Source organism: Emys orbicularis, chromosome 2, assembly GCF_028017835.1.
Source record: "Emys orbicularis isolate rEmyOrb1 chromosome 2, rEmyOrb1.hap1, whole genome shotgun sequence".
NCBI lineage: Eukaryota > Metazoa > Chordata > Testudines > Emydidae > Emys > Emys orbicularis.
Window position 1 is genome coordinate 143,368,239 of NC_088684.1, and position 18,519 is coordinate 143,386,757.

General features: G+C 45.5%; 1 protein-coding gene across 1 annotated transcript; it reads right to left on the reverse strand.

The window, feature by feature from the left end:
- Positions 1-530: 530 nt before the first annotated feature.
- On the reverse strand, positions 531-13,253 carry DUSP11 (dual specificity phosphatase 11). Its single transcript, XM_065398357.1, has 10 exons — positions 13,219-13,253; positions 11,956-12,031; positions 9,888-10,019; positions 8,745-8,868; positions 6,741-6,801; positions 6,267-6,313; positions 5,005-5,080; positions 4,510-4,635; positions 4,046-4,090; positions 531-3,281 (listed from the first exon to the last, which is right to left on the reverse strand). The coding sequence occupies exons 1-10, from the start codon at positions 13,251-13,253 to the stop codon at positions 3,011-3,013; spliced, it is 993 nt and encodes a 330-aa protein (XP_065254429.1). The 3' UTR covers positions 531-3,010.
- Between the last annotated feature and the right edge of the window lie 5,266 nt (positions 13,254-18,519).

The following is an 18,519-nucleotide window of genomic DNA, read 5'->3' on the forward strand; positions in this document are numbered from 1 at the left end:
CCATGTACAAGGGCAAGGTCTAAACCACGTGCCCAAGCCAGGCTCTCCGTGCTGCATGACACATGTTGAAAGAGTACCTCTTAGCACCATATTCGGTACATAAGAGAACTTTGTCCCATCGTTCAGCAAAACATCCTACCTAAGAGACCTGCAAATGCATACTTGATTTGTACCATAAATGCAGGGCCGGCTCCAGGCACCAGCCCACCAAGCATTGCTTGGGGTGGCACGGCGGGGCGCTCCGGCCCGAGAGCGGGGCCGCGACTGGGCTCGCCGCCCTCCCCTCGGCACTCCGGCTGGTCGGGGAGAGTGGAGAGCCCCGGCTGGGCTCTCCGCCCTCCTCCCGGCGCTCTGGCCACTGGGGGCACTCCGGCCAGTCGGGGATTGCGGGCCCGCGGCCAGGCTCGGCGCCCTCCCCTGCCACAATGGGGGGGGGGGGCGCGGTGCAAAGCCAGCCCTGCATAAATGCCATTCTTTGCTTGAGTGGGCACTATATGTCACAATGGGTTAAAGCTCATGAGCCAAGTGTATTCCTTGCAAAAATGTTTTATTTTGTATCATGCGCTCACAACAATCCCAGCTGTCCTGCACAGTAAACTCCGAACACCAACATCCTGCAAAAAAATCATGAAGCCTGAGCTAGCTGCTTAACTCCTTCCATCCAATGACCTTAAAATAATGTTACAAAGATGTGTGTGGGAAAACACCCCAATTTTACAGATGAGGAAAATGAGGCACAGGCAAGTTAAGTATAAAGTCAAACAGCAAATCAGAGAGCCAGGAATAGAAGCCACACCAGCGAGGAAAGGTACCGACCTCCTAAATTAAACCACATTTTTTTTACAAGCTGCTGCACCTCAAAGGCAAGCAAGGGATAGCTAACTAGAGTCATTTATAAAATGCACAAGAAGTTTATGAAGCACTTCAGGAGTTCATTAATACAGTTTATTAAGCTTAAACTTTACTTCCAATTTAAAACACACTTTCGCTGACTGCAGCAAATAATACCTCCACGGAGATGTGAATAACAAATACAAGAATTGATATTCCTAAGGAAGCTGCAGACTGTGTTGACTTACCTTCCACACCACTGGTCAATTCTTGCTCTCAGATAGTCTAAGTGTGAGGGGCTTTACTGCATAAGCCAGCCAGCAACTGAACAAGGAATGAAATCATGATGCCAAGGCACATGCAGTCCTGTCCACCTGAAGCTCTTAGGTTAGGGAGAAGACTTGATTTCTCTTATTCAAGGACTATGGCCCTGGAATGAACACACTTTAATTTAGAGCAGCTTTCAGTGTGCATCAGCAAAGTTATCCTAATCAAGAATCAATCATGCCAGATTCAGAATCCTGTTGCTGGCAGAGGACACATTGGCTATTAATTCACAGAGCAAACCCACCCTCAGGGTTTGTCTTCACTGACACAAAGTTGCTTTTCTCATAGGATAACATGCATTACCTACTCTGCTGCAAAAAAAACAAGGCACATCAGTTTTATTGTGACGTAAACTCGGCGCTGTTAACCCCAGGTAGAAGTACAGTTCAGACCTTGCCTGGCCACCTCACAGAAAACACAAGTGCCTTGGTCTCCACTTAGGATGTTGCAGTAAGAACTGCCCTGCATTTATCATCTTGCTGCAAAGAAACCCCCTTTTTAAGCAGTGAAGACAAAGCTTAAGTGACACTATCCTTTCCACATTCTCACAGAACTAGGACCATGATGTTAGCCTCACTAAATGGGCACGAGCAACTTGCTTTGAACATCCTTGTCAATGTAGTGCTGGTAAAATGAGGTGCCAGGCTGAAAACCCTGGAGATCAGTCTCCTCCGTTTCTCCACAGAGCAGGAACAGTTAATACAAGTCTCATGGACATAAATGACAACGTGTCTCCACACTGATCAGCTCTGCGGTGAGGAGGGAGTCTTTGCTTCCATCCTCGGCCTCTGTGAGACTGCCACATAGAGTGATAACCATGGTGGTCTGCAACAGTCACCTGTCTCATGGGTAGCGGATAAGGAGCAATGACCTTGCTGACATTCAATTTCAGTCTGAACTGGATCTGAACAACCAACCTTCAGGCTTCCTAGAGCCATCCAGTCCCTCACCTGTTACATTTAGGAGACTACTAAGGTTAAAAACATATGTTTAAAACAATGTAAAATGAAAATGATTATGCTAGATTTTGTTCCTCTTGAAGAATGGAAACATTAGGCTATTAAGTAGAACTGGTCCTAAGTTTTCCAGCTGAAGGTTTTTCTTCGGCAAAATGCCAATTCATTAACATTGAAACATTCTGTAGAAACCTATCAATTTAGGCAGCTCTTGTGATGGAAAACAGGCAACCAGAAATCAGACTTCATAGGGAGCTGGGCAGCAAGCCAAAGAATTCTGTGGGAAATCGATCAAGTGGGATTTTTTCAGTCTATCCTTCCCATGAAGCTTTTTTAATTTGATCTTTGGGATGAAAGTTCTCAAAAATTTGAGATTTTTTTCATGGGATGGAAAGGCTGATCTCTGGCCCGCTACACTATTCCATTTCACTTTGGTTCTTTTTCCAGGTATTGCCATGCTATGCTTTGGTTATAAACAACTGCAGGGGAAGGCATTCGTTTAAAACACAATTCCCTTAGAGTTTAAACAATGCACACAACGTTTCTCATGGAAACCACCTAATCAGTTTGGGTCCATATTTATCCTGGGTGTCCATTTAGAACTCGATACGTCATTTTAACATGGATGTCACAATATTTCAATACAGTAAAAAGGTGAGGGTTTGTTATGAAGGTGGTTAGGAAAAATAAAACTTAAAAACAGTCTCAATATTCAAATTAATTATTCCTTCCTTTGTGTTTCCTGACTGGCAATTGGCCAGCGATGGGCACCACAGCAAAGGAATTAGAATGAATAAAAGACTCATTCTCGAATAAAGCTTCTAGATTTAAAAGCCACACAGAGTGGACTCCATATAGCACACTATCAAGTTCTTCCACCAGATGAGCCCCTCACGTTAATTTGTATAGTGATTCCTTTTGGGTCTGCTGGATGTTTTCATTTTATACATTTCCCGTTGTATATAATGAGGATTTTGCACTGGAAAGTATGGTCCATTGTAATCATTATACTGTTTGTTATAAGGTAGGGGAACAGGGTAGTTGACAGGTCCCAAGTGGTAAGGCGGTGTTTGCTGGGCCAGGTTGGCTGTAGGGACACATTCCTTGGAATAAGCAGATCTCCCATTGTCGTAAACCCCATGGAAATTCCTGACAGGGTACAAGGCTCTGAAAGAGAAAGGTCAAGGTCATTTACCTGGATGGCCGAGCTGTTCATGAGATCTCAACTCTTGAAACTCTTAAGCCACACCAGAGATAAACTGCACTAGCGAGGCATCAATTGTACTTTGACAGGCCCTATTAATCATGTTAAGACTCTCAGTCTCTTAATACTTTGCATTTACATAGATCCTCAGAGGAAAAATGCTAAGATCTTTTACAAACATGAAGCTTTACAGTACCCTAAAGTGGTGGTCAAGTATTACTACTGCCTACCTCTTTTACGCAAGTCAAACGTAGCACAATAAGTCTTCACAGAAGTATTCCCCTGCCTCCCACCCCATCCAGTTTGTCCTAACAGGAGGAATACCCCCTCCGGCCCCCCATATTTTGGCCCAGAAGGAGTAATTAAAGGTTATGAAACATTCCCCTGGTCACTTTCGTTTGATTGTCAACCATACACTGGAAGGTTCAGTTCTGTATTATGTAACAGATTAACTCTTAAAGAGCATTCTTGTACTTTTATCTCTTTCAACTTACAAACATATCTGGTTGGCTTTTGTAACTCCCAAATCGTGAACTATGGAAGAATTAAATTCAGCCCAATAATCTATTAAGATTTAGGAAGCGGAAGTTCACCCACAGATCCATGAAGCAAGGACTAGAGAGGGTTACTGAAGAGATGGGAGCTGCAGATGTGGTATCATATCATGACACTTGATGGGAGGAAGTGCAAATGCCTACATCCCAGGAGTAAAGAAGAAGCCATTTACCTTTGTTCTCTTTTTCTTCCCTTTCCTCGCCAAGAAGGGAAGAGCCTAAGAGCAGGAGAAGAAGAGTTACAGCCTTATTATGACAAAGGCAATTCTGCACAAGAGTCACTGAAGTCTGAATCATAGGGTAGGGACCTTCTTTGTGCTAAAGTATCCTAGAGTAGTAAAACTATTTCATTTATTATGCACCTCCCACAATGTATCTAGTGCAAAATTTAAATAATTGCCACAGAAGCAACCAGCTCGATAAGTCTTGTCCATACTATGGTTGAAACAGTCTTAGCAACTGAGTTTAAACTCACTTCCTAGACAAAGTGAGTTTTGGGACCAAGATTCGAACTTGAGTGCCTGGCTTGCAATCTTGTGCTCCTGTTTACCTTTGTCACTTTCAAAAATATACCTTTTCCCTTGATCCAATCCACTTTACCAGACCCCGACGTTAGAGATGAAAACTAAATACCAACCTGCCATCTGCCAGCGGGAGCTGTTGTGAATACGGATGATGTCCAGCTACTTGGAAATCCAAATTTGGTGCCGTGCTGCTTTGTCCTTTGATTAAATCAAATGCTAGTCCATCTGCAGCATGGTTCCTTAAACAAAAATGTTCCATTAGCTCAGCCCGAATCTACAGAATCACTCAATGAAGTTGCAGGGAAGTTTTTATTCTCTTTACGGTCTCAGTGATAATTGCACCTCAAACCACTTTAAGAGGTGGGTGTGATTCCCATTTTAAAGATGGGGAAACTGAGGTACTGGGAGGCAGAGTGACTTGCCCAAGGTCACCAGCAGAATGTGGAACACAACCCAGATCTCCTGGCTTCCCTATCCACTGATCCCTGCTTCTTCATCAGCTAACAGGAGCGAAAAAGCTAAACTCAGGTCCATTAAATAGCTGACATGAGCTAACAATTCTTCATTCTAGCACCCAGACACAAACAGATATCGAAACAGTGACTTACATTCTGATGGGGCCCTTCTGAAGGTCCTCAATATAGTTCTTCCTCTCTATAGAATGCCCTCGCGACCTGTTGAACACTACGAGGAGGGAAGAGTTAAGTTACAAAACACCATTATACATAGATATTTTACACTAGGCTACTCAGGACAGGGGGTAGATCATATGTTGGCAAAGCACTGAAGACACTCCATATTAGCAGTAATAAAGAACTCAGAATGATTTTAACCCTTTGGTTTTGACACTGAGCACACCCCAACTTACTACCAGTAATTCAGTTAGGGTCACATGAGCACAGGTTAAGCATATAGGTATCGGAAGGTTGGATATTAGGAAGATGTCCTTTAAGGTACAGAAGAGAGATGCAGACTGGAACGAAGGGATGCCATTTAAAACATCAAGGTGCAACTCCATTTCTACATAATGTCCCTCTGACAGCTCATGGTTGCATGAATGATCCATTGGGCGGAGCAGGTCTTCTCTTGTTTATAAAGAAGAACCACAGAGCTAGGAACACCAGAGTTATGAACTGATCAGTCAACCACACACCTCATTTGGAACCAGAAGTACACAATCAGGCAGCAGCAAAGACCCTCCCACCCCCCAAAATAGCAAATACAGTACAGTGTTAACCATAAACTACTAAAATAATAAAGGGAAAGTTTAAGAAAGATTTGACAAGGTAAGGAAACTGTGCTTGTTTCATTTAAATTAACATGGTTAAAAGCAGCATTTTTCTTCTGCATAGTAAAGTTTCAAAGCTGTATTAAGTCAATGTTCAGCTGCAAACTTTTGAAAGAACCACCGTAACGTTTTGTTGAGAGTTATGAACAACCTCCATTCCCGAGGGGTTCGTAACTCTGAGGTTCTACTGTAAGAGACGCAATGAGATGGTCTGGCAATGGAGCGGAACATTGCTCAATTTACTTTGCACTCCCACCCATAAGTCACCTGGGTTTCAAATCCAGGGATTCACTGACATCAGTCTGGCTTAAGATGGATTCCAAGGGCACTGTAGCAAAAATCAATCCATTGTCACAATAAACCTCTTCCTCTTTGCCCTCCCATTTTCTATTATCCATCCACTCTTCCAATCTTACATTTTCCTATAGTGCAAAACTGATCTTGCAAGTTCTCCCTCTGCGCTCTTCTCCTAGACCCAACCTCCTAGCTCTCCTAGAGCCTAGAACCTTTTGAATGCAAGCTATTAGCCAGTGTTTCGCCCCATTAAAGAAACAGGAAAAACAGTGATCTCCTTATACTTACGCTCTATAGCGACGTTTGGTTCCATGCCTTCAACGTCAATTAGGTACCTGAATAGAGCAACGTAATACATGAGCTCTAATTATGGGAATAATGCTTAAGAATGAAAGACAAACCTTTATCTCTCTGGATGCTTTTTTTAGATTATGTAGTTACAGGCCATGATGGGCTATCAAAGTACTTACAGCTTTTACAGCAGAGGTAAATTTCTGATTGCTATACCAAGGCTCGTTCACAAAAAACGTACATGCCCTGAGAGCATCTGTACATATCGGCCCAGAGAACTTCTAATCCTGGTCTGTTCATGAAATCCAAGATTTTATATGGTCACTGGGCCCTTGACCAGTGCACTTAACATTAGAGACCAGGATTAGCTATAGTGAGGCAGACATTGGATAAGTAATTTTCCCATCCCTTGTGCTACTAGAGAAATACCCATCTAGCACAGCTCAACTACAAGAGTTTAAGATATCTCACCTACAAACAAGGTAACCAGTTCTGTTTAAGCCATGCGTGCAGTGAACTCCAATGAGTTTATCTATGAGACAGGAAATTCAAGTTATGCTTTTTAATATAGTGCTCATTTTCAGGCAGGCAGTGGGCATCAGAAAGGAGAAGGAAGCAAATCTGATTACATTTGTTAGTCATTCACCGATTACGCCAACGTAAACAAATTAACATCTCTACAACAGTACTTAAAGACAAGCTCACATTTATGGCTAATTATCACTGATTATTCAACTCTTGCTTATAAAAACCAGTCAGGTCACACAGTTTAGTCACAAATCTTTAGGAGAAAACATGGGCACGTCGCACAAGGAACTTAAAGACAGTATGAAGAGCAGCCTTATGGCAGAGTTCTGATGAGTGTAAACCTGGGTTAATGCTTAACATAAGGCATATAACAGTATCTGTAAGGAAGTGATATTGACACACATTAGAAATTAAATTAGAGCTGGGTAACTAACTGATTTTTCAGTTTGGTGGCAGTACAAAAAAAAATGAACAAATTTTGGTTTATGTTGAATTGAATTTGATATTTTAAAGATTTTTTTGGTGAACCTCAGACCTGCAACGGACTGTTTAACAGCCAGGATTCAAATCGGGGTGTCTCACACCCCAGGTGAGTGGCCTAGCACAGTGGTTAAAGGTTTAAGGGGGTAGAAGCAGCAGCAGCTCCATCACCTCCTCCCTCCAACCATTTTACAAATGGACACAACTACTGGTGTGAAATTCACAAATAAGTCTGCGATTCGTTAACGGAGGTCACAGAAATCACAGATTCCAGGACTTTCCGCAACCTCCCCAGAGGCTGGTGCGGCTGACTTCAGGGCCGCTCGAGCAGCTGGCCCAAGGGTCCACAAGACCAGCTGTACCAGCCGCTGCTTGGGAGGCAGCTGGCTCTGGGGACCACCTGAGCAGCGGCTGGTCTCACAAACCGCCCGAGCAGTGGTCCTGGGGAGTGACCCGGAGCCAGCTGCACCAGCCGCTGCTTGGACAGCCCTGGGCAGCTGGCTCCAGGGAGCACCCGAGCAGCGGTCCTGGGAGTACCCTGGGGACCGCCTGAGCACCAGCAGTCCAGGGGGCGGGGGGGAGAGGGGGCGCTAGAGCAGCAGCCCCAGGGGCACTCAGTCTGTTCGGAGAGCAGTCCCTGGGAGCAGTGGCTCGGGGGCAGTCAACCCCCAGCCCTGGAGCAGGCCCCACTGGAGCAGCAGGGCCCCAGAAGTAAAGATTTAGCCATGGATATTTTTGGTTAAAGTCATGGACAGGTCACGGGCCATGAATTTTTATTTATTGCCCATGACCTGTCCATGACTTTTACCAAAAATACCCGTGACTAAATCTTAGCCTTATTCACGAACAGTTATAAGTTGACCGAAACTGCACTTTTTGTCAAATAAATTTGTCCAAAAATTTTATTAGTGCTAGATGAAACCTCACTGTGCTTGACTATACTAATAAGAACATAAGAATGGCCATACTGGGTTAGACCAAAGGTCCATCTAGCCCAGCATCCTGTCTTCCAACAGTGGCCAATGCCAAGTGCCCCAGAGGGAATGAACAGAACAGGTAATCACCAAGTGATCCATCCCATCGCCCATTCCCAGCTTCTGGCAAACAGAGGTTAGGGACACCATCCCTGCCCATCCTGGCTAATAGCCATTGATGGACCTATCCTCCATGAACTTATCTAGTTCTTTTTTGAACTCAGTGTTCACTTAACCATGAATCCAATGTTACTGCTACTGCCAAAGGCAACTGGCATTGTTGCCTTGACATCCTCTTGGATCTTCACATGCCAAGATGAGACAAAACCCACATGGGTTACCAAAGGCAGGGAACTAATTGTACACCAGATTATAAGAGAATTTCCCTAGCACACTGAAATCTACAAGAGATTATGTTCATTATAGCTCAAGACATTTTAATTACAATGGAGTTTTTAAGATAAAATCAGAATTAGAGGCAATCTGTGCTCACCGTTATCTCTGTTCTCCCATAAAAACTCTTTCACGGCACATTTAAATTTAAAAATTGTTTCGTTATCTGGTACTTCATGTCCAACTGTCAAGATCTTGGAGTAGCACAGTGTCTTTGGTAGCTCCTACAAAAAACAAAGGGGAATCCAACACATTTTTGTATGGACCATAAAACCAAACATTTCTATCACTGAAAGGGTCCACGTGCTTTATAGAAAGCAAATGCTTCTATAGTTTAAAAACTAAACCTGAAAGGGTGCCTGTGAGATTTTAGTCTGGTAAGTGAAATCCTCCGCAATAACTCAGGTAAGTTACAACAGCACCATATTGTCAGATATACCATGCATCTCCCAGAAGTGCTGAAATACAATTATGTATAAATACATGGAGTGAAATTTGCCTGAAACAATTCTTACAGTGAACCAGAACTGATGCAAGGGCTCTAATAAAACACACACCATAAAGAGTTCTGAACTAGAGTAGTTTTACACTAGACTATTATGGAGACTTTACAGCCCATATTTAGTAACAGTGATTCACAAGTGACTACCAAGATGCAAGATCTGATAGCCCACTTAGTCCTCCTAGTGACAACTGTGAGGTACCAACAAAAATATTTTTTACCAACACATTCCTTTGCTATTGTTTCTTATTTGTCCCAGGTTTCCTTCCCATCTGTCTTTTACAAACACAAAGTGCATGTAGCAGAAAGGCTAGGGGAGTATTTTAAACAACTGTTTCCAGGTAATTAATGCCATCAATAAATAGTTTGAAGTGGAATTCGGAAGCCTTTGTTTAGCGGTGCTGTGAGAGTGAAATGACAGAACATGGTAACACGTAGTCACTTACAGAGTCCACCATATTCAGAGAAATTTGAAGTCCACTTCATTCACTTGGGCATAGTGAGGGGATTTTTAGGCCCTGATCCTGCTTTCAGATCCACACAGGCACAATCTCCCCCCCCCACACCCCCATTACTACAGTATCTGAGTCTCACAATTTTCAATGGATTAATCCTCCCAATGCCTCTGAGATGGGAAACTGAGGCACAGAGAGGCTAACCGACATGCTCAACGTCCCACAGAAAAATCTGTGAGAGCGCAGAAGTATTGGGGCCTACGATAGTTGTTGCATCCTAACTTACCTCCGGTCCATAATAGCGCGTTGTGTATGTTAGATCAATGATCATGCCAAGTTCTTCTTTCTGTTCTCTAATTTTCTTAAGGAGGTCAAAAGGAGAAAATCTGTCTTTTGGGGCAAGTCTCCATTCAAAACTCTGGCGAGAAATAATATTTAATAGTATATTGTGCACAATTGCAGCACCCTAAACAAGAATCTCAAAGCACTTTACAACAGCTTGGGGAGGGAGAGTTCCCATGCACTCTAGGGACCACCATAGTAAAGACTTAAATCGCCCACCAACCCACAGCCCAATGGTGTACCCCTTAAAAAGGTAGATGGTGTCAGAATCTAGGTACCAAACAGGAAGAGGCCTTGGGTATAAGCAGATACATTAAATATTGAAGCGCATTGATAGTGATCTATTGAGAGCATCTTCTCCCTGACATTAGTGCATCAGATTGCTCAGCTGTGTTCCAAGAATCCCAAACACTATAGTGATTGGAGCTCTCTACCTGTAGACACATCTGACAGTAATCCTAAGAGGATACACAAATGGCAGAGAAATGCATCTAAAGAGGTGGAGGTTCACCTCTGAACATTGCTGCTGGTGCCAATCATATGGCCATCTGTCAGTATTCACAAGCTTACCATCCTATGCATTTTTAAATACGCAAGCATGGTAAAGAAATAAACAGATGAAAATCTCAGCATAGCAACTGAGATATTAACACAAGGAGGCAACAAGGGGCTTAAAAGCAGAATCATCTAGATATTTCTGATAGAGGAATAACAGCTACTACTTATATTGATAAAGAGGACAAACACCTTAGTAGCTGGATACTCCAGGTGAATGAGGTGGGCAGCAGGAATAGCCTTCATATAATTCACTGGTTATTAATTTGAAAGTATTGGGACTAGTAGAAAGATCAAGGGAGACAGATTGCTGAATCAACTGTACTAGATTACAGACCAAGACAGTTCTGCATATTTAAAGGAGTGATTAGACACATGTATCTTTATAGTGGAAAAAGATCTTTCAACAACATTACTGTCACAAACGGCTAAATTTAACACACAGCAAATACATCATGATCTATTTTTAATTTCCAAACTCCAGCTGAAGTGATGGAGGTACAATTTGCTTGGATGCAGATTGCCACATTTATGTCAGACTTTTTTTATAAGAAGCTCTCTGATGCCCATCAAAATGATACATGAAATTCATTTGAATGAGAGTTACCATGGTATGATGCTCCATATGTGGAACTCACTATCCCACAATACTTTATAATAGAAGGATTCCAAAAAAAACCCAGCCCCACTGTGCCTAGAGAGGCCACATAAAATCACCTATGGCTCAAGTTTTCAGAGCCATGGGTGACTACCATCTCTAAACATCTGGCCACTCATGTTCAACAAGCTTGGTGAGAAATCTCCATGAGTTGTTACTCAAAGCACAATAGTAGCAATATAAAGGATACTGCAGTAGCTTTAACTCTGAGCTTACTTCTTCTAAAGTTTGAAAGGGTGATGGTCCCATCAGGCTTTTATTTTCTAGCCCAAAAAGTTATAATCTCCAAATTTTCCTTTGTGTTTTCATTTAGCAAAAATCAAATTTAGGCCACGTCTACACCAGGAGTACTTTACCAGTATGGGAATAACAGTACACCATATGGGCAAAGCACTCCTTGTGTGGATGCAGTTATACTGGCAAAGCTGTGCTTTGTAATATCATCATAAAACTGCCCCACACAAGTGAAACAAGCTATACCAATAGAAGTGTAGTTGGTATAATTGCATCTACACTAAAGGCTTCTGCTGGCCAGCTGTTGGTGATGGGGTGTGAAGAGGTGTGATTCCCTGACAGAATTCTGTGGTGTAGACCTGCTCTGAATCACCTGAATGTTCAGATAAGTTCCTCTCAAAGAGTGTACACATTGGAATAAAGTTCTCCCCTCAACACATCCAACCCGAACATCTTTGAAAAATCCCTGCTCTGAGATCACTAAGTCCATGTTTTCTGTTACAGTTAAAAACTGCAGATCCGAAATGACACCATAAGAGGCCAAACTCAATCATCTTTCACTTACTTTTTTTAAAGGAACTTTGAAAGCGATGAACCTAGTACCCGGCATTCTTTGTCCAAGTGGCAGATAGTCTGTCCATCTAGAAGAGAGATGTGATGATTAATGCCACAACTTCCCATAGGAATCTTGGGGAATGTCTACACTGCGAAATTGTCAACAAAACTTTTGTCTTTCACGGGTACTTAAAAAAGCCCCCCGCGAAAGACAAAAGTTTTGCTGACACAAGTGGCAGCGTCAACACGGTTTTGTCAGCAGGAGCACTCTCCGGCCGACAAAGCTAACACCGCTCGCAGGGCTGGAAGTATTTTGTCGGCAGTACTGACAAAGAGCGTTTACACACGCTGACTTTTCTAAAAGCTGTGTGGTGTAGACAAGGCCTTGCCTTTTACATTCTGTCTTCATTCCATGCCTCCCTCTTACTGGGCTTTACTTCCTTCCTGCTGGCAAAGCTTCGCACAGACAAATACAGATGTATTACCAAATCCCAATTTCTGTGTGTCAACTAATCCAGATCAGTTAGCGTCACTGATAGAGCCCTTTCAAAAATAATTTAGGCCCAGCTATTGAAATTAGTGCTGTATATTGCAAAATCAGTTTATTGCCAAGGGAAAAAGCTAGAACAGGCCAAGTCACACTTATTTCAAACCCCCTGCCCCACAGTCTATTGGGCACATGTACAAGTAGTAAAATAGTCATCAGAAATGTAAATCACTGCGGCTATGCTAGCCACAACTCCGGCAGCGTTTTGCACTCAACGCAGGGTTACAGGTGATAAACATGAGAGTAAGACTTATTGGTGTCGTGATTTCATAGGAGTCTGCCAATGATTTCATACAATTCATAGAGACCCTCTCAAAGGAAACATATGGACAAAGGCTCCGTTACTATTGTGTCCAGCCCGCTACACGCAGCCCCAGGCACTCTGGATAGCATGGGGGATGCACCTGAAGGGTCTCAGCCGCCACCCCCCGCACAGCTAGGGCAGGATCCCAGAAGCTCAGTGGATTCGGGGAACAGGGGATTTCAAGTCCCTCATCTCCCCTGGAACGAGAGGCGCCGAGTGGCCAGTAGCTGAGGGGGGAGGGGAGGGGGCACCAAGAGCTCCCTAGTGGGAGGGGGGGTTACTTTCAACGCGGCACCATTTCGAAAAAGGCGGGGGGAGGGGCTCCAGGTAACACCAACCCCCCGCCCACCGGGCCCCGGAGCCCGCAGGAGTCTCACGCCGGGGCAGAGGGGAAGGGCCCCGGCTGGGGGAGCTGGTCTCACCTGTCCGGCAGGCGGGTCTTGCCGCTCCCCGGCATAGCTCCGGCTCCGCCCCGGCTCCCCCAGCGAGGTCCCGAGCCCGCCCCGCCGCCCAGCGCCGCCCACCCGATACCCAGGCCGGGGCGCGCCGCCAGAGACGCTCCCAGCTCCCGGCCCCGCGGAACCCAGCCGGCGCTCGGCGCTTCCGGTTCCCACGACCTCATGCAGGGGACGTGACGCCGCCACGCGCAAGGCCGCCCCCGCCAGCGTGCCCCGCCCATTCTGCCATCACAGCCGGCCCGCCGCTCCCCTCCCGCCTTTTGGCCCCTTTGCCCCGCCCATTCAGCTAGCCCCGCCCCTTCGGAAAGCCGCGGATTGCAGCACGCAGAGCCTCGATCCCGCCCAGCAGGGGCCGGCCCAGCCTTTACCCACAATCCTCCTGGATCCTAGCCCCATTGTCCCCTTCGCCTTACTCACAATACCCCAGGGACCAGTCCCAATGTCCCCTTTACTGTTACCCACAATCCCCTGGGGCCCAGCCTTGGCACCCCCTTCACCGTTACTAGGGTGACCAGATGTCCCGATTTTATAGGGACAGTCCCGATATTCAGGGCTTCGTCTTATATAGGTGCCTATTACCCCCACCCCCTGTCCTGATTTTTCACACTTGCTGTCTGGTCACCCTAACCATTACCCACAATCCTCCAGGAACCAGCCTCAGCACCCTCTTTTCTGTTACCCAGAATCCTCCAGGCCAAGCCCCAATGTCCCCTTCTCTGTTACCCACAATCCCCCTGGGGCCCAGCCCTGGCACCCCCTTCTCTGTTACCCACAATCCCCCTGACCCAGCCCAGCCCCCTCTTGTCTGTTACCCAGAATCCTCCAGGCTGAGCCCCAATGTCCCCTTCTCTGTTACCCACAATCCCCCTGGGGCCCAGCCCAATGCCAGCACCCCAATCTCTCTTACGCTGAAGTCCCAGATTCCTACCTAACTCTAGCAGTACGTTCTAAGGGTATGTCTCCTCTACACTGCAGTTAGATACCTGCGGCTGATTCAGGCTGTTCGGGATGGGTTTAAGAGGCTGTTTAATTGCAGTGTAGACTTTAGGGCTTGGGCTGGATCCCTGGCTGTAGGACCCTGCAAAGTGGGAGGGTCGCAGAGGTTGGGCTGCAGCATTTTTTTAAAAGCTGCTATACTGGATGGCTGGAGGGTACCAAATGTTGTACCCATCTTTAGAAAAGGCACTAGGGGTCTTGTCAAGTCAATCGGAGTGGAGGGCGCTCAGCACGTCTCAGGATCATGATCCCGTAGGTTTCAGAGTAGCAGCCGTGTTAGTCTGTATCCGCAAAAAGAACAGGAGTACTTGTGGCACCTTAAAGACTAACAAATTTATTAGAGCATAAGCTTTCGTGGGCTACAGCCCACTTCTTCAGATGGTATCTGTTAAGTCCTTTGAAAGTCTCTGATGGCCAGCTTTGTCTGTCTTTCTGAGGTGTGTTGTAGCCATGTTGGTCCCAGGATATTAGGGAGACAAGGTGGGGGAGGTAATATCTTTTATTGGACCGACTTCTATTGTTGAGAGAGACACACTTCTGAGCTTGTCTCTCTCACCAACAGAAGTTGGTACAATAAAATATATTATCTCCCCCACCTTGTCTCTCGCAGGAAATTGATCATCTAATGAGCTATGTCTGCCTGATCCAGAAGGATGATTCCTGCGCAGTGTTCCCACTCATCCCAAGTATTAAACAGCATAAACCACTCCTACTGCCAAATGTGCACACACATTCCAGCGCAACAAAGAGGAATGGTGTGTCCCTCTGCAAGGAGCAATGTCCTGTGCTGGAGCCAGACCGGGAGACAACAGCAACCAAATAATGTCCTGTTGAAGGGACAGTGGACGGTTCCATGGCAGTTGGGAAACAGCAGTTGCATTCAAAGGGATAGAGAGGAACAGCGGATTGGGGGTGGGGTGGGGAGGAGGTGCCATTGCATCAGCCCTAGCCTAGCCCACAGCCCTAGCTTCAGGCAGAATCTGGGGGGCAGGAGAAAGCATTCCTATATTGTTTGCCAAGTGTGAGAAAGAAATGAGAGCTGATGTCATAGCAGTGATTGCGGGGCCCTAAGTGCCCTGGTGAGTGCCGTGCCCTGGCCTAAGGGAAATGGGGACGAGTGGATGAAAGAGACAGGGGGATTTCACCCGCTCCCCCATAGAGACAGCTAGAGAGAAGGGATATACCCAGCAGTGATGGCTTACTGGACAGAATAGGAACTGAGGGATTAGTGCAGAGGGAAAGCAGGATTGGTTTTGGAAAAGAAACCTAATAAACCTGGTGTCTGGGCATGTTGTGACAGTCGGGTATAGACAGAGCTAGTGGATCGCAGCTTTAAAGCTACATTCCATACCGGGGTGTGTAATACAAAGGAAGGAGCTGCTTCTTGCTCTTCTACATGCAGAGAGGGCAAGAGCTTGGCAGCGGATGAAAATTCAAGAACCCCTCTATGACCTAGCTCCCAACTTGGTGCTGCTAGTGCATTTAATCTGGGCCACTGATTCCTGCCCTGTAGCAAGGGACTGTCCAGGGGAAATGGGTGGATTAGACAGAGCATTAACAGGGAGGGGATAAGGAGGTAAAAGTAGTGTGATGTACTGGGTACCAGAGAAATGGAAGGGAGAGAGCTGATGGGACAATGGGGTGGAGAGAGGGGAGACAGCTAGGATGAGGAGAGGAGGGAAGAGACCATATGGGTTTGGAGATCACCAGGAGAGAGGAGAAGACAAGAGAAAGGACAGAGTTCAGGGGAGGCAGAGAAGGAGGCACCACGCCTCTTGGCAGACAGAGAGAAGAGATTTACCTTCCAGGAAAGGCATCAAGGGGTGGCAGGAGGTATGGGGAAGCTCAGCTCACCCCAGCCACGGTAAGAAACAAGGGTGCCCATAAGAGATGGGGGCTGGTCCAAACACTTCTGATCTACAGGGGAATTCAATTCTAGGTCCAACCCTCACATCTGGCTCATCTGAGCCAAACCAAAATCCCGGATTGGAGCAGCCCTGAATTTTGGGAAGATTGGGGTATGGAGGTGAGCTGTACAGGCCTGATTCTGCTCTCACCCTGGTGTACATCATGAGTAATATATGTACAGCACCTAGCACAATGGGACTCTGATCTCGGTTGGGTCCTGTAGGCACGACTAACGCAAATGTTGCTGCTCTACATTTGCCCTGGGGTATCAGAATAAGGTCCTCTGCCTCAGTGTTAAAGGGAAACAGAGAAAAGCTTAAGAGCTTCATTGCAAATTCACCTATGGTTTCTAACCAAACCCTTCCAGAGGTCAAATGAGCTAGATAACATTGCAGCACTTTGTCAGTCAAATTACACAGGACGACAGTACCTCCATGTAGACGTTAGGCTTGGCTCAGAAAATGTCCCTGGTATATTCATAGATTCATGGAGTTAAAGGCCAGAAGGGTCTGTAGATCATTGGGTCTGACCTTCTGTACCACACAGCCCATTCAATTTCACCCAGTTACCCCTGTATTGAGCCTAATAACTTCTGTTTGGCTAATACGTCTCTTCCAGAAAGGCATCCAGTCTGGATCTGAAGACATCAGGAGATGGAGAATTCACCACTTCCCTATGTAGTTTATTCCAGTGATTAGCCATCCTCACTGTTAAAAAATGGTGCTTTATTTCACCTTTGAATTTGTCTGGCTTCAACTTCCAGCCATTGAGTCTTGTTCTGCCTTTCTCTGCTAAATTAAAGAGCCCTTTATTACCTGCTATTTTCTTCCCATGAAGGTGTTTATACACTGTAAGCAAGTCACCTCTCACTCTTCATCTTGATAAACTCTTTAAGTCTCTCACTCTCAGGCATTTTCTCCAGCCTTCAGATCATTTCTGCACCCTCTCTAGCTTCTCCATGTCCATCTCTCTCACCCTCTCTAGCTTTTCCACGTCCTTTTAAAATATGTGGACACCAGAACTGTAGCAGGGTTCCAGTATCAGTCTCCCCAATGCCATATACAGAGGTAAAACCACCTCCTTACTCCTTCTGCCTAGTCCCCTGTTTATACATCCAAGGATCGCATTAGCCTTTTGCCAAAGCATCGCACTGAAAGCTCATGTTAAGTTGCTGGTCCACTGTGACTCTTCAATCCTTGTCAGAGTCACTGCTTTCCAGGACAGTGTCCCCCCGCCCCTCCAATTCTGTAGGTACAGCCTGCCTTCCTTGTGCTTAGATGATAACTTTGCATTTGGCTGTATGCATTAAAATGCATTTTGGTGAATGGGGTCAGATTACCAAGCGGTATAATCAGTCTGTCTGACTGCCCTGCCTTGTTCTCATCATTGTTCACCACTCAGCCAATCATACGCCCATTTTTTCAGCCGGGATTTTACATTTACTTCCAGATCATTGATGAAAAAGTTGAATGGGAGAAGGGAGATGAGGTATTGGCAAACACGTTCAAATTCAGAAGCCTCAAGTTAGGCACCTGAATAGAACCTGTCCAATGTTCTGATTAGCTGAGAATTCACAGCAATCATTGAAATCACTGGGCGTTCAGTCAGGGTGGCCTCTCAGTTTGATCATGAGTCTTGCAATATTGTGTTGTATTTTTTAAAGCAATAGAATCTGGTGTGACTACAACAGAATCTCAGCTTTTGTTTGATAAGAAAAGTAAGATTCTAGTCCTCGTGGTCACAGGGAAAAGCTTAAAACCATGAAACCAAATGGTTCAAAAGCCGGATGGCAAATGAAAAAGACTCTCAATTGAAGTCAATGGGAATGGGACCAGGATTTAATTCCAACTGTATTATTTGTTAAATCTCCTGATTTTTAAGCCAGTCCAGTGATTTTTTGGGGTGTGGGGGTGTGGAGGGTTGGCTGATTCATGAGTTTTGGATGCTTCAGATTGGCAATACTGCTTGAAATTGATACTATGGGTACGTCTACACTGCAGTTGGGAGGTGTGATTGCCGCCCGTGTAGACATACCCGAGCCAGTTTTGATTGAGCTAGATCAAAGCTAGCTTGGATAACAATAGCAGTGAAGCCATGGCAGCATGGAGGGTGGCCGCTCAAATATGGACTCAGAGTCCTGGGTAGGCAGATCTTGATCAAATCTAGCTCCACATGCTGCAACCACACCTCCTGATTGCAGTGCAGAGGTACCTTTAAAATCAGGGCTGGCTTTTGAAAATTTGGGCCTTATCATCTCAACCTCAGTTTTCCCAGATGAACATGGAGGATGGTGTCACCCAAGGCCAAGGACACCTGTGAGGAGTCATTCATTGATGTTTGTATAGTGCAATGAGGTTGAGT

Excerpts from the sequence above, each read along its gene's own strand:
- DUSP11 (XM_065398357.1), bottom strand. The coding sequence starts at position 13,253 with ATGCCGGGGAGCGGCAAGACCCGCCTGCCGGACAG. Across the intron at positions 10,020-11,955 it reads TCAAAGTTCCTTTAAAAAAA|AGTTTTGAATGGAGACTTGC; the intron begins GTAAGTGAAAGA and ends ATTTCTCGCCAG. Across the intron at positions 6,314-6,740 it reads ACTGGTTACCTTGTTTGTAG|GTACCTAATTGACGTTGAAG; the intron begins GTGAGATATCTT and ends TGCTCTATTCAG.